The sequence below is a fragment of the Hydra vulgaris genome, chromosome 03 (assembly GCF_038396675.1).
Source record: "Hydra vulgaris chromosome 03, alternate assembly HydraT2T_AEP".
NCBI classification, from domain to species: domain Eukaryota; kingdom Metazoa; phylum Cnidaria; class Hydrozoa; order Anthoathecata; family Hydridae; genus Hydra; species Hydra vulgaris.
In genome coordinates this window covers 55,093,760-55,109,767 of record NC_088922.1, presented here as the reverse complement: position 1 = coordinate 55,109,767, position 16,008 = coordinate 55,093,760, and the positions used below count along the sequence as shown (strand labels likewise).

Sequence of the window (16,008 nt, the reverse complement as noted above, 5' to 3'; positions counted from 1 at the left end):
CTGCTACATCGGCTGAGGGTTTGGTTGGGGCAGGCAGTCTATTAATTAATAAAATAAAAATTCCGGTCTTGCATTTTAATTTTTACTTTTTGTCAACAAAATATGGAAAAAACTTTCTGACAACATATATATATATATATATATATATATATATATATATATATATATATATATATATATATATATATATATACAGTATGTCAAAAAAGTCCATCACCCCCTGATGGTTTTTCAATAAAGCAAATTTTTATATGCTTAAATATAGATTTTTGACCCAAATTTATTTTTTAAATATTGAATTTATATCAAAAAACATTTTTATTACAAGAAATTAATATTCTTATACTTAAAACAAAAACTATCCACTAAATTAGAAAAAGTGTTAAAAAGTCAAAAAAAGTCACCCCTTATATAATTATTTTGCTAATATAAAATTATTAGTCTATTTGTGCGCCTTTTGCTTTGATGACTGCAAGACATCTTTTAGGCATCGAGTTTACTAAGTTTTGAAGCCATTGTGTGTCAAATTTTTCCCACTCCTCAATGAGAATTGCCTTTAATTGCGACAAACTGGATGGTTTTTGATCAGCTACTTTAATTTTAAAAAGATTCCATAAATTTTCAATCTGATTTAGGTCTGGTGACTGAGGAACCCAATCTAACATCTTAATACTGTTTTTCTTTAACCACTCAGTAGCTAACTTTGATGTGTGTTTAGGATCTCCATCCTGTTGAAAGATAAAATTACGAGATAAGCCAGCACTTCTGGCGCTTATCTCAGTTTTTGCTTCAGAATGTCAGTACAAACCTCTTTTGTCATTATTCCGTCAATGAATTCGAATTTGCCAACACCACTCCAAGCAAAAGAGCCCCAAACCATCATTTGACCTATGATAAGAGGAAAAAATAAGTTAGAAGTATATATTATATTTAAATTTTATAATAAAGCTTTATGTCACCTCCCCCATGCTTGACAGTTGGTCTCATACATTTAGGATTTAGGCATTCACCATTTTTTCTCCATTTGCGTATGATACCATCAGAACCAAACATCGGACCATAAAACTCTTTGTCATTGGTCAATAGTCCAATTTGAATGTTTCTTAGCCCGAGCCAATCTTTTCTTTTGAATCTTTTTACTCAAAAAAGGCTTTTTTGTAGCAACTCTACCTACAAAACCTCGATTTTTCAAGCGATTGCGAACAGTTTGAGGATTTACAGTTACACCATGATCTGTTTGTAACCTTTTGCAAGCTTTGGTGCAGATAATCCTCAATCTTGTTCAACTTTTCGAATAATTTCTCTATCAATGCGTTGGGTAGTCTTAGCTGGGCGTCCTTTTCTTGGCAAATTTTTAACAGTACCCATTTTTTTATATTTTCTAATGATATTTCCAACACTATTAGGCTTAACATGGACTATTTTAGAAATAGTTTTATATCCTTTTCCACTTTTATTGTGTCCCAGGATCAGTTTTTTTACCGATTCATGAGTTTCATATCTTTTCGCCTTAATTTTCTTATTAAGAACCTAAAAAGAAAACAAACTTTGCTAAAAAATTAGTTAGTATAACTTCTATCAATTAAATTTGATTGTTTTTGGCTTATTTTCTGCAATTTTACTAATTTAAACAACAGAAAAGTTAAAAAATGATTAGGTGGTGATACACTTTTTCTAATTTAGTGGATAATTTTTGTTTTAAGTATAAGAATATTAATTTCTTCTTATAAAAATGTTTTTTGATATAAATTCAATATAAAAAAAAAAGTTTTTTATTTTATTTGATAGACTGCCTGCCCTAACCAAATCCTCAGTCGATGTAGTTGCACTTTCTTGTTGCATCAGGCTATAAGATAGTCGATGTTGCAACATTAAATTCAATTAGTTTCCTTAATTAAATTAATGCATTTTGTTGTAATCTAACATTAATTTTGTGAGTTTAAATACCATAGACAAGCTAATTACTGTTTTTTACCACAAACTGTATATTAAAGCTGAGTTAAAGTTACATTTATTAGCGTTACATATGAAAATATGTGAGTCACTCAACTGTAGTTTAACAGTAAAAGAAAAATGCTAATGAAATTGGTGATATAAGAAAATAATAGCAATCTAATTTTTATTTAGAATCGCTCTTCTCAAAATCCTTGAGTTTATTTTCAAAAGTATTTAAATCAACAGAGTTAACAACGTCATTGGTTAGACTGTTTCATTTATTAATAATCCTATTTAGTATGGTAATGCGTTCTTGATTCCGAAATACGAACATTTTGTTTGTGCAACCGTTGATTATGACCTCTTAATTTTGGGTATAAATTGTTTATTGGAGGGTAAAAATATTGAAGATGATATTCATAAAGTAAATCTCCAATTTACTTTACGAATATCATTTTTAATTTTATAATATTATATTATATCACTCCGTTCTCTTCGTTTTTCTAATGATGTCAATCCAAATTCTTTTAATCGCTCCTCACATATTACTAATGTCTTTTTAATGATAAGGATTCCAAATTGGTAAAGCAAATTCCAAGTGGGGTCGAACTAACGAACAATACAGCAGTATATAAAACAATGTTTTATTTGACCAAGTGTTCTGTTCGCTTTTCCTGAGATCATATCTATATGATTTTTTCATTTTATATCATAAGATATTAGGACCCCTAAATCTTGTTCCAAAGATGTTTTTATCATAGTGTAATGATTTTCATTGCTCGTTGGTTGGCTCATATAAAGGTTCAATAAATTCTCTTGCATTGCATAGTTATCGTTGATATTTGTAATCACCGAAATAATCTTTGTATCGTCGGCATACAACGGCATACAGCAATTTTTTATTTCTTGTGATATATCATCAATATAGATAACAAATAATAGTGGACCTATTACTGAGCCCTGTTACACTCCATTTGTTACCTCCTTCCACTCTGATTTATAAGTACCAACGACAACTCTTTATATTCTATTAGTCAGATATGCTTTAAACCAGTTTACTAAAGCTTCATTTTCACAATATGCTTTTAATTTTATTAACAATCTTTTGTGTGCAACTGTATCAAATGCTTTGGAGGATTCCAAAAAAGCTATATCAATTAAAAAACCACGTTCCAGAGACTGTGTAATTAAATCTTAAGACTCTAGTAAATTTGTGCAACAGTTTTTATTACAGACAAAGCCATGTTGTAAATCAGATATTCAAACGTTATTGAAACAGGACGCTTCATACTCATACTCTCTGATTGTTGATTTTACCGTTTTTTGTGTGACTATTGATATTTTTGTAATCCCTTAATAAATTTTGGTCTCTAAATTTGGAATTCCTCCCCTTGATCCACAGTTTTATTTTCAACTTTATCAATGCTGCTAATTTTTTATCAAGTCAAGGTGCTCTTTTGATTTTATTCATATTTGATTGTGGGATATATTGAATGTATGCCATATCATAATGTTGTAATTATTTATTGTAATACTTGTCTGCGTTAAGGATTTCAAAGAACTTCTTCCAATTGATTTTATCAAAGTAATTGTTCATATTACTGTAGTTCTCTTTATGATACATATATTTTTTAGTGTATGATTGACTTACAATTTTATTAGATGGAATAAAATTATAGCAAAAAGTAAGAATATGATGTCCATTAAGTCCGTGTTGAAGTGGTAGGGGGTGTACTAAATTGAAAGTTCTTGAATTTTTTTCTGTTATTACCAGATCCAGGATATTGTTTTTTTTTAATCATTTTCAAGATGAAATATTGGTTTTATTAAGTTTTGGAACATATAGAATTCATCTAAGCCTTCTATAAATAGCTGCGCTATTTTTTTTTTTCTTTGCCTACAGAATCGCTCCAATCGATTTAAGGAAAATTAAAATCCCCACATAAGAGAATACCACTTGCTTTTTTATTCAATATCATCTTGTCGGCTGCTTCAATTGACCTTATTACATTTATGCAGTTGTATATGTAATTAACTCCATTATGATAAATACATCCACATATAAGTCTTTCTCTACCAATGTTTAAAGAATACCAAATCAATAAGGTTACTTTGAAGTTCAGAATTAGAAATTTTGAAAGAGTTTAAATTTTTAGCAATATATATACACACTCCACCACCTTTTCCGAAGGCTCTATCATTTCTATATAAGCAATACCCAGAAATATTAGTTACCCAGTTATCTGACCACCATGTCTCGCATACCATAATTATATGTGGTGAATTTTTCTTATCCTCAATTAACAACTCATTATATTTATTATTTAACGGCGTAGCGTTTGTGTACCAACATTTTAAATAACTTTCTCTTATCTTGTTTTTTTTGTGATTTGATTGGCAATTTTTTTGTGGTTTAATTTGCGTAAGGATGTTTGAATTGATTTCTTGGCTTAAAAAGTATTTGATGGCTGTTTAAACAGTTTTGGGCTGATGTAGATAGTTTTATGGTATCATTGATATTATTGTGTATTGATTGGTTTTGAGCATGCAATATGGGCTTTTTGCCATTCAACAAACTTGTGTTCAGTTTTAAAAAAGATTGGATGCTACTGCTAATACCATATTTCTCAATTCTACACTTTCAAATTCCACAATAATTGAGTTTTAGCTGTTTCTGGCATTAGAGTTGTTTGTTACATTGGTGGTTGAACTGAACTTGGGCTTTATTTTACGTTGATACAATTTTAGTGTTAACTTTTAAACATGATATTATTTCTTCCACTTTTTCAGTAGTTATGGACTCATTTGCAACCTGGTCTGAGGCATCTGAAGGGAACATGCCTACAAATATAGCCTTTTTAGCTTTGTTTTCAGTTGCTTTAGCATTTGCAGATATTACACTAACGAGAGCTGTGTTAGCTTGGGATCCTGGCTTTGCTAAGGCTGCTGCAAAGTTGCTGTAGTTTTTCTTAAGTATTTCAAGTTTCAATTTCAAATCATTGATTACAACTTCTTTATCAATGGCAATTTGCTCCAGATTGTCAATCCTCTCCATTAGCTCTGTTTTGACTTGATTAATTGCAAAAGCAATTAGTTCTTTTACTTTCTTTTCTTGGCTCAATCCAAGAGCCATTTGATCTTGATAGGAGGGCTACTACCCTTATCAGTGGATTATCTCCTGGTCATGAATTATTAAATTATTAGTTTACCTTATTACACAGGGACTAAAAAGTTACAGTATGTATTTTTTTCTGTATATATATATATATATATATATATATATATATATATATATATATATATATATATATATATATATGTATATATATATATATATATATATATATATATATATATATATATATATATTAGGGTGGTCCTTATTCATTACAAAAAAAATTTTCTTCAGTTTTCTGACAGGGCACCTCCTTGAATAGGCGTTTATGAAAAAATAATTGTACTGAAAATTTTGTTTAAAAAAATTAATTTTAGGGGTCCCTACCACAGAGTTTATATCTATAAAAGTGCCCACAGAAGGCTCATATATATATACATATATATATATGAGCTCATATATATATGAGGCTCATATATATATGAGCCTCATATATATATGAGGCTCATATATATATGAGCCTCATATATATATGAGCCTCATATACTCAGTATTCTACAATATGAATGATTAGGACAAATATGATCACAGAGCACAACATTGCTTTATTAAAGCACATTTAAACAACTGTTACAGTGTTACATATTGTAATTATTATTGTCCTTCTGTGTTGAGACTGTCAAAGTGACAAAAACCGTCTAGTTAGTCTGTTGCCAGGGTATTCTTTGCTCGATCAGGAAATCGCTGGTGGTACTTCTTTACAATTAAGAGAAGGCACTGTTTCTGCTCCTCATCGTTTGTGTGCAGCTTGTTGTATTCGTCCATAAAGGCAACTCCACATTCTGCTATGTCATTCACAACTCTCATACTACTGACAGTGTTCTTCGCCAACTGGTAGTCAGCATCTGCAGACCAGAGCTTCACATCTTTGTTGAGGAAAGTTGACGGTAGACCAGTGATGGTGAAGAATTTACAACTGCTCTCGGTGACAAAGTCTTCCAAGTTCTTGGAGCTCACCAGCGTAGGATCAACAGTTATCCTCTTCAAAAGATGTTCTGCACCCGGTGCTTGCAGGGCACTGACCATCAGACGTTTAGTGTCATCGGAGACTTTGTCATCAAAGAAAGCCAATGCAATCAGTTCTTCTGACAAGTACCACAAATGTCCTAAAATTTTCTTCATTGCGATCTGAGAGACTGAATGATTCTGTGCCTAGTATTTGTCGATCTCCTTGATAAGCTCGAGATCAACACGAGGCGAAGATGGCGCTGACGGCGCTCTAAACCAGGCCTTGACATACAGAGTCACTGTGAAAAGACACACGTCTGCTATTCCCTTCTCTTCTTTCTTTGTCATTTTGAACTGGCTTCTCAGCATCCATATTTTCAATGAATAAATAGCCTTGGCCATCCATCTGGCTCAATGCAGTCCTGTCGGAGCTTTGAATGAGCATCCTTGAGATGGAACGCCTCCCAGAAACATTATTGTCAGCTCTAGCAGTTCACGATAATCATCACGAGGCTGAAACTGTTGCAGTTGGTTTTCAGCAAATGCAATAATTTCATTTGCAACACTGGAAATGGCACTGTGCACGATGTCATTTGAACTAGATGCCTGAATGTTTGACCGTTCAATGATTTCCCAACTGCTTTGAAACCTTTTAAAAATCATGATGTCTGGACCCTTTGAAGGGCCAGGAGAAAGAGTAACCATTGCCTCTCAGACTATTTTTAAAATGTGATGACGGCAAGCAAACCAGAGCAAATCTTTGTCAAACTTCTGCTCCAGTAGGATGCAAGCACCATTTCTTGGAGCACTATTGACAGAAGTAGTGTCGAAGCACACGCACTTGACTTTATCAGCTATGCCCCACGCTACAGTTGCATCATAAACAGCTGTTGCTGCAGCCAGATCTCCAGTTCCAGATGGCAGCTCCGGTACACAAAGAAGTTGGTCAACTCCTAGTCCAGACACGAGGATTGGGAGCCGGTCCACAATTTTTTTGCTACTGATATCTTCTAGCAATTTCCCATCCCAGTGTTATGTTAGTGGAACTGTTGGCTTGAATTCTGCTTTCAAGTTCTCTGCCATTCTCTGCCTACATTTCATCCTTTCTCTTTGAATGGACGATCGATTGATATTAAACTCTGCTGGGTCATGACCGAGGTGCTGCAGTGCTGGAGTCAGGACTAGTGCAGCATTTCTATCACTGACCTTTGCCATATCCAGACATACTGCTAACTTGTCATTCAGTATTTTGTGTGTGCCACATTTACGTTTAATTCTCTTTGAAGTTGTGCTTGATGATGGCTCACCAAATGCTTCATTATCATTACCAGACTCCTGTTCGCTTTCGGAATACTAAAGAATAGCTTTCTCCTCTCTGGCCACTCTGTCCTATTCTTTTCTATCTTTTCTTCTCTTGAAGTTTTCTTCTCTACTGTGAACATCTCTTTCTCTTTTGGCCATGGCTTTGTCAACACTTCCCATCTTACCACGTTGTCCCGCCTCACGCTGAGCTAACAGGAACTCCCTGTCCTCCTGCATGCTAATCATCTTCATGGCGTCCGCATGAGCAATGTCATAAAGACTCTCTAAGCCATCCTTCCATTCTTCTTCCTTCTTCAGTAGATTTTCTGAGTGCTTTGCTTTATTTTCCTTATTTTTCTTCAGTTTGTCATATTCATGGAACAGACATTCAACTTTTTCAACAACGTGTTTCTTCAACCGTGTCGGGATGCGGGCTTTAGCCCACACTTCAAGAACGTTATTAGTTGTTGAATGTGATGCTTCACAAGCGGTCTGTTTGGTGGCCTCTTTGTAATAGAAGAAAAGTGCCATGACTTCCTTCTTTGACGGTAACTTTTTAAAGCTGAGAATTTCAGACATTTGCCTATCAGCCACAACTCAGTTTCTCGTCTTGTAGTTGGTTTCAAAGTCCTACAGCAAGCATTGGCCATCTCCCTTAAAATAATAAATTTTATTTGTTACCATCCAATTTAATTATTCAAATTATATGTAATTTTTAACAAAAACTTAAAGAACTCAGAAAACTAACTGACAAAATTTATGTTATGCAATATAAATAAACAACAATGACATATGAAAACTCTGACAAGGTCTAAAACCAATAAATAAAATATACAATTATGTGCATAAATGAAAAGTCAAGTTCAATACTATGGCACTCAGGCAATTGATATTAATTAACAATTTAAAATGGATTTAGCACAGCGGATCGGTCATTCTGTCTGTTTTATAATAATTCATTGTTAAATCATTATAATTTGGCAAATTAATATTTAAGCAAAAATAAACAAAGAAAACACTCACTTTTGATCCAGTATCCACTAGGTCAGTTGTTACGGAAGTTTCCCTGAGAGAGTCAGAAGTCACTAATTCAGATTCATCAAATATTATTGTTATATTGTGTGAGTGTCTGTCAGTGTCTGATTACAAATGGCTGACAGCTGGTGAAATGCATTGTGGATAATTTAACAATAAATAAGTAACATCATATTAATAAGTTATGCAGGCGGTATAGTGTGCAGTGAAAGAGTTCACCAGCATAACAACTAGTGAAATGCAGCCATGGAACCCCACATGATACTTAACTATTATATATGTGGTAGGGACCTCTAAATGTTTTCAGATTTAGCTGATTTTTTTTGTGAATTTTTTATGCGTGCATATAATTTAAATATATAAATTCGAGGGTGCCCTGTACAAAAATCAAACTTTGAAAATTAAGGACCACCCTAATATATATATATATATATATATATATATATATATATATATATATATATATATATATATATATATATATATTACATTTTTACAAATGTAAGTTATTAGAAATATCTAATAACAATGTGTCTAATTGGTTTTGAATAGAAAGTTTTAAATAGAAAGTTTTTTTTTATTGCACAACATCTCAACTTGTGATCAGGTAAAAATTGTCAAGACATGACTCTAAGATTATGCAATAAATATTGAATTTTTGTTTGATTGAGCAATTCACTTGATTGAAACCCCATGAAAATAATAAAATTGAAAGCAGAAGTTTTCAAACAGCACCCAATCTCACTAGCAGATCTTGGAAATACTGTAATGGAGGCTTGGTGTCATTAAATAACGCCCAAATATTGTGAGTCTCTTGTTACCAAATAAGAATATAGACTGTTCCAAAAGTTTGAGCAGCCCATACTACATACTGACATGTTTTATACTGTCATTTCTTTATTCTTTTATGTTCATGTATGTTATTTTTTGAATTGAAACATTATCTTGTAATGTATACATTACAAGATAATGTGTACATTATAAACTAGGAAAATGTTTTATCAATTTTGCTTTTTTCAACTTTTTCCATTCTATATTCTTCTTAACTTTGTGCAGCAAAACCTATTCTACCAATGTAATCTGGTCTACCAGAAGACTTGCAAAATGAGAAACACTTTACTAACACTGTCTTTTATTTTAAGATTTATGTCACGGCGATATCTAATAGTTAATTCATTTTATTTTTTAAAACTTGTTTTCACTCTTTTTAAAGTTATAGAATAAATTGTTTAATTCATTTGTTGAATCAATCAGATAAAATTAGATAAAGTTTTGAAACTTTGTCTAATTTTATCTGATTGATTCAACAAATAAATTAAACAATTTATTCTATAACTTTAGGAAGAATGAGAACAAGTTTTAAAAATCTGATTGAGGACTTGTAAACTAAAAATCAGTTTTGTAAACTGACTTTTAGTTTACAAGTCCATTCACATTCACAAGTCTGTAATAAGATCAAGTTGGCGTTGATCCTTAGCAAAAAAATGTTATCATCATTATTACATACATTACATTTATCAATTATAAAAATAATTTTCTGTACATTTTACATTGTAATTCAGTAAGTTTTACCTTCTTTTTTTTTTAACCTTATATTTTGTATTTTAGTCAAAAATCTTACCGGGAATTATAAAATACTAAATTTCAATATGGTTACACATTTTTTCTGCAGTTGCTGCTATTTGATTTTTACTTGATAAATTAAAAATTATATATAAGTAATAGTAAATTCTTTTTTATTTTGAATATTAAGTTAATCTGATAAAACCTACCTTTGTTGAATTTTTTGTCTAGTGAGCAACGGCTATCTTATTATACACCAACATTTTTTCATGGCACATACAAATAATAATAAAATATTATGCACTACACCAAAACAGCCTTATGCATAAATAGTATCAAACATTTTTTTTATTTTTTGTTTTGACACGCATGCAGTCAGAGGTAATGCTTTTTATTTTTTATGTGTCTAAAATGTTTTGCTACATTACTTGTGTTGCATTTTTTTTTTGCGTATATACACAATTGCTATGGATACATATATAACTACTGTTTGCATGGGGAAAGATTTTTGTTTCTGGAATATGCCTGAACTAGCTTTTAGAACCAGAAGTCAGAGATAAAGCCTATGTATAGGTGTCTAATCCATCATAGGTAATTTAGAGTATGGCTACATATACGGTTACATATAGTTACATATATGGTTACATATAGTTTAGGAATGAATTTTTTACGCTGGTATCCAATAATACTTGATTTTACTGTACTTTTACATCCAACAGTTACTTTGACAACCATTATGATATGTATATATATATTTATATTTATATTATCTATATGTATATTATGTATGTATATATATATATATATATATATATATATATATATATATATTATATGCGGTAGTGGTGTAGTGGTAGAGTGTTCGCTTCATAAGCGAGAGGTTCTGAGTTCGATTCCCATCACGCCCCTGGTAGTACCACGCTCAACTTGTTTCTCCCCGCAGCGGCCTTAATCGTCAAGGTTCGTGTTTCAGAGTTATAAAGTTGAGAGAGGGTTATAACCACAAGTAGCCTCCTCATCTGTAGTGGCCTTCTCAGCCTTGGGGAGGTGAATTACAAAAAAAAAATAATAAAAAAAATATGTTTACCAATATCTTCTATGACTATTTTCCATAGATTTTCTATAAGGTTCAAGTCTGAACTTTGTGCTGGCTAATCTAACACCTCAATATTTTTCCTTTGGAGCCAGGCTTTGGTATTTTTTTCCATATATTTTGAATCACCATCTTCCTGGAATATCAATTCTTCATTAAATAACTCTTGAGCAGATGGTAGGATATGGTTTAAAAGTATTCTAATATACTTAGCGAAAGTCAATGTATTCTCTATAACATGAATACGCCCGCACCATTCCTACTGAAGCATCCCCAGGCCATGACATACTTGTCATGCTTTATTTTATGTTTAACATTCTTTTGTTGCATTAATTCACCTGGTATTCTCCATGTGTAACATATACCATCTGAACCATTAAGGCATATTTTTGTTTTGTCTGACCATAATGCCTTCTTCCAATCATCTGTCTAGTTTTGATACTTCTTCGTAAACGCAAGCTTTTTTGCAATATATTGTTTGGTAAGTATCGGTTTTTTGGTAAGAGCTCTACCATGTAAAGTTGTTTTTTGTTTTTGTTCAGATTTTGACAAACTTTTGAGTACTATGTTTTTTTATTCTCCCCAGATATTTCTTGAACAGTTGATTTAGCCATACCAAGCTGTTGTGCTATTTCTTGAACTGTTTTGCCTTCTTTTGAGAGCACTTCAATCTCTTTCCTAGCAACTTCTGTCAATTCTATACTTTTCACCATGGTAATGGTTGTTAATGGATTCTAAATGTTACAGAAATAAAAATTACGATTTTTATGATTTTTACTTATATTATCATAAGCTACTAGGATACTTAGAAAATATTACATCATGAACTTTATCCAGCTTCTTGACAAAAATTAGCAGAAAGAAATTGTCTGATACTTTTTTCCACAGTCATTTTTATCTTACCAAAAGAGACATTTACCTAGTGTAGTAAATTGTTTGATTCAAAATATTTTTCATAATATGGTTGAATCAATATTCTGAAGAGAAATTATTACCACCGTTACATAAATTATATTTACGCATGAGCAATAATATTTTTTCTTTATCCTACACCTCATATCATATCATGTTTATTTATTTTAACTATTATTTATTTTTTATTTCATTATACTGTACTAAGTGGTAGTGGTGTAGTGGTAGAGCCCTTGCTTCATAAGAGAGAAGTTACAAGTTCAATGCCCATTATGTCCCTGGTAGTACTGCACTTAACTTGTTTCTCTGCGCAGCGGCCTTGTTCGTCAAGGTTTGTATTTTGGAGTTATGGAGTTTAGAGAGAGTTGTAACTGCAAATAATATAGTCTCCATGACTGTAGTGGTCTTCTCAGCCTTGGGGAGGTGAATTAACATAAGAAATATATCTTGTTTGATATTTATTTTTAGGTATACTTGTACGATAAAATTGTCATTGACTATGACTTGTGTATAAGCTTTTTCTCTTTATAATAAATCTGTAATTATTCTGAACATCTTTGATTATTTTTTTTTTATTACTCACCCTCTTTTATATACCTCTTTTAAATACAATGGATATTTCATATTTCTCTGTTGACTTTCCTTGCTCAGTCTAATTCAAACAGTGCAGTTTTCATACATACATTAGTGTATATAAAATTAGTATAACAAAAACTATTTTTATGAATTTTTGTTCAAATATAGGTTTAGTACATGCTTAAGTGTATATAATATAAGTAAGCTTTACTTAATTTATTATTTCAACTTAAAGAGATAAATAAATTTTTTATGTCTTTTCTATTTAGAATGAACATATGATTGATCTTCAAGATTTGCTACATCAATTGGAAACAAGCATAGAGAAAGGGTTGAGTTCAAACATTGTTGCTAGAAATATTAAGCGTGATGGTTTAAATAATCTTGAAGATATTAAAACTACATCTGAATGGATTAAGTTTTTAAAACAAATGACAAATGGTTTTGCATTACTTTTGTGGGCTGGTGCCATACTTTGTTATATTGTCAGCATTATTTCATTCACAAGCCAACCAGAACCATCATATGATGAAGTGTATTTGGGCTCTGCATTGGCAATTGTTGTTCTTATTACTGGTATTTTTTCATATTACCAGGTGAGAGGTTATTATAATAAAAATAGTTATAATGATAATAAAATTAGATAACAACGACCTGATATTTTATGTCTGTTTTAAAAGTGAATTATACTCTTTTCATTATTTTATTAAATTTTAAAAGATAATTACTGGTGTCATCTTTCGTTGTTTGAATGTTTACAACTTTTTTGCTTTTCCTCATAAATTTTCATTCTTGTTTTATTGGCTGATTTATTTAGAGATTATCAGAGCAGAATGCAAATACATTGACTGCTTTAAAAAGGTAGTGTGTATATACATTGACTGGAGTGTATATACACTGACTGACTTAAATAGGTAGATCATACAAGGAGTGTACGTAAATCGACTAACTTAAATAGGTAAAACAAGCAAAGAGTGCTGCTACATTGAGTAAGGGTTTTGGTTTTGGCAGGCAATTTATTAATTAAAAAAAAAATATTATTTTAAGTTTTTAAACTTTTTCTGGTCTTCTATTTTAATTTAAAAAAACAAAACAATGTGTTTACATTTTATGAGAAAGATTAAAATGACCAAGCACTAGTAAATATATATATATATATATATATATATATATATATATATATATATATATATATATATATATATATATATATATATATATATATATATATATATATATATATATATATATATATATATACATATATATGTATATATATATATATATATATATATAATTGTTGCATTGGCAATTTTGTATTGAATAAAAGAGTGCCTAGCCTAAAATATAAGCCCTCAGTTAATGTACAAACGACTGTGCCAATCTAATTTAACTTAAATGGAGGTGACTTTTTAAATTCCCTTAAATTTTGTTGCAGTTGACTTTTTAAATGGACTTAAACTTCAGTAGAATGTAGTTATTTTTCGTCTACGGCTTTCTCAGTCTGATATATCATCAATGAAAAATTAATTAATAATAATAATATAGTTATAAAAAAAAATAACAGTTATAAAACAACACCTTAAAATAAAACATCAAAATTCAAAAATTTGTTCTCTAAAGAAGAGTTAAACCCTTACTTGTTACCCAGGTCTCAAACTTAGTATGTTTAATTAACCATGGCTCCATGCCAATATATTGCTTTATCAAAAATTAAAGAATTAAAACATTTTTTTGCATATAAATAATAGTTTTTTATGGGCTTATTATTTGTACGCACAAACAAATAATGACTTTCAAAGTAATATTAAATAGTAATAATTACTAAATGCATCTAAAGTGGCTCTATTTGCTGACAACTTAACTTTATACTCTTATCTTGACAAAAGTCTTTTCTTTTTGATCGCTTACTAAAGGCAGCTGATCTTGAATCTGATCTTACTTCTGTAACAGGTTGGGGCTTGCAGTGGCTTATGAATTTTAAACTCTAACAAAAATCAGTTATTTACTGCATAGTCTGTTTAAATTGCTAAATGAGTTAATAACATTTATTCATAGCAATCATTTTTAAAATGGTAGCAAATGTTTTAAGAGGTTTTTTAAAATGATTTAATAAAAAAAATTTCATGACAAAAATTTAATGAGAAAAAAAAAAACAGTTCGAAGAATAATAATTTTAATTAAAAATGGAAAATAATAATAAATTAAAAACCTTAATCAAGTATATAATAGGCAACCATTGATTTTATTGTGAAGTGAAACTAAAGATGTTTAAAAAATGAAGATATAGATTACCTCATAAAAAATTTGCATACAATGAAGTGAATTAAAAGCTTGTCGTGTACAAAAACATCTACAAAAACTTAAACATTTTAAACAATAAAAGACACCTGTTTTTTAATAATAACAAACAAATTGCTGACACCTCTTTTATAATAATAACAAACAAATTGCTGACACCTCTTTTTTAATAATAAAAAACAAATTGCTGACACCTCTTTTTTAATAATAACAAGCAAATTGCTGTAACCTTAGTAACCTCTTTTTTCTGACTGAGTAAGTAGAAAAATAGTTCTAGAACAGATATAAAAATTATTGCTTTTAGATATCTAAAAGGAATAAATTTCCTTTGACCTCCATTGAGGGTTGTGTATTGCACCTTGTGTTCTAAAGTGGACATTAAATAATTTTTGACACAGAATATCTATTTTTGATACTGTCTATATATTTGCACAAGCTTTTTTGCCTTTTGACTTCCTAATTTATTTCTAACTTTTGATCAGATAAAATCTTTTTATTTGTATGAATATTTCTATTGATCCTGAGCTAGCCTGATAGATGACCTAGCTCAGGATAGCTCAGCTATCCTGAGCAAAGTCAATAAAAAGAATATTATGGATCATGGTCAATAGAAAAAATATTTGAAGTCATGTTTGAAGTTTAGAAAAAAATTTGCAAAATCATTTAGGCAATTTTTTCTGAACTGATTTTCAGTCTCTCTGGTTAATGATTTGCCACCACGATATTTACTGCACAATATTGTTTATATTATTTGATTGCTCAACATTTTTGATGGAAATGCATCGTAATTTTTTAGTTTGAGCAAATTCAACCCAGTACAAAATTAGGATAATGATTGTAAAGCCATTTTTCTTCATTTTTAATTTCAATTTTCAGATTTTTACCTATGAAAAAAAAAAATTAAATTCTGATTAACATATAGCTGTATAAATCAATTTTTTTAATTCAAAACATATTTTTACCAAAAAATAGGATCATGCATAGAAGACAATGGAGGCATCATAGCATCATTACATCTCTTCTTGATAGCTATGTGGTAATGACTTAGTTCAGGGTTGTTCAGAAGTGAGAGCCACAACTTAGTTGACTAGTTTTAGATGAAGAATGTGTTTTAATTTTCTTAATGTTCTATAGTTTTCAATTTTATTTGTTTAATTTTGTTTTTTGC

General features: G+C 30.4%; 2 protein-coding genes across 6 annotated transcripts in view; one reads left to right on the top strand and one right to left on the bottom strand.

Annotated features, from left to right (window-relative positions):
• The window catches only part of LOC136078275 (uncharacterized), a 123,954-nt gene extending 118,776 nt beyond the window's left edge, over positions 1-5,178 (bottom strand). Inside the window, exon 1 of one of the 2 annotated variants that reach the window (XM_065793725.1) lies at positions 5,145-5,178. The gene's annotated coding sequence lies outside the window, so the exon portion shown is untranslated. The remainder of the gene's footprint in view (positions 1-5,144) is intronic. The other variant, XM_065793724.1, reaches the window with a different exon arrangement.
• LOC100212925 (sodium/potassium-transporting ATPase subunit alpha-like) overlaps positions 1-16,008 on the top strand; it is a 75,075-nt gene that overhangs the window by 21,182 nt on the left and 37,885 nt on the right. For all 4 annotated transcript variants that reach the window (XM_065793721.1, XM_065793722.1, XM_065793720.1 and 1 more), the window contains exon 3: positions 12,809-13,135. In XM_065793721.1, coding sequence (XP_065649793.1) covers positions 12,809-13,135 — 327 coding nt within the window. The remainder of the gene's footprint in view (positions 1-12,808; positions 13,136-16,008) is intronic.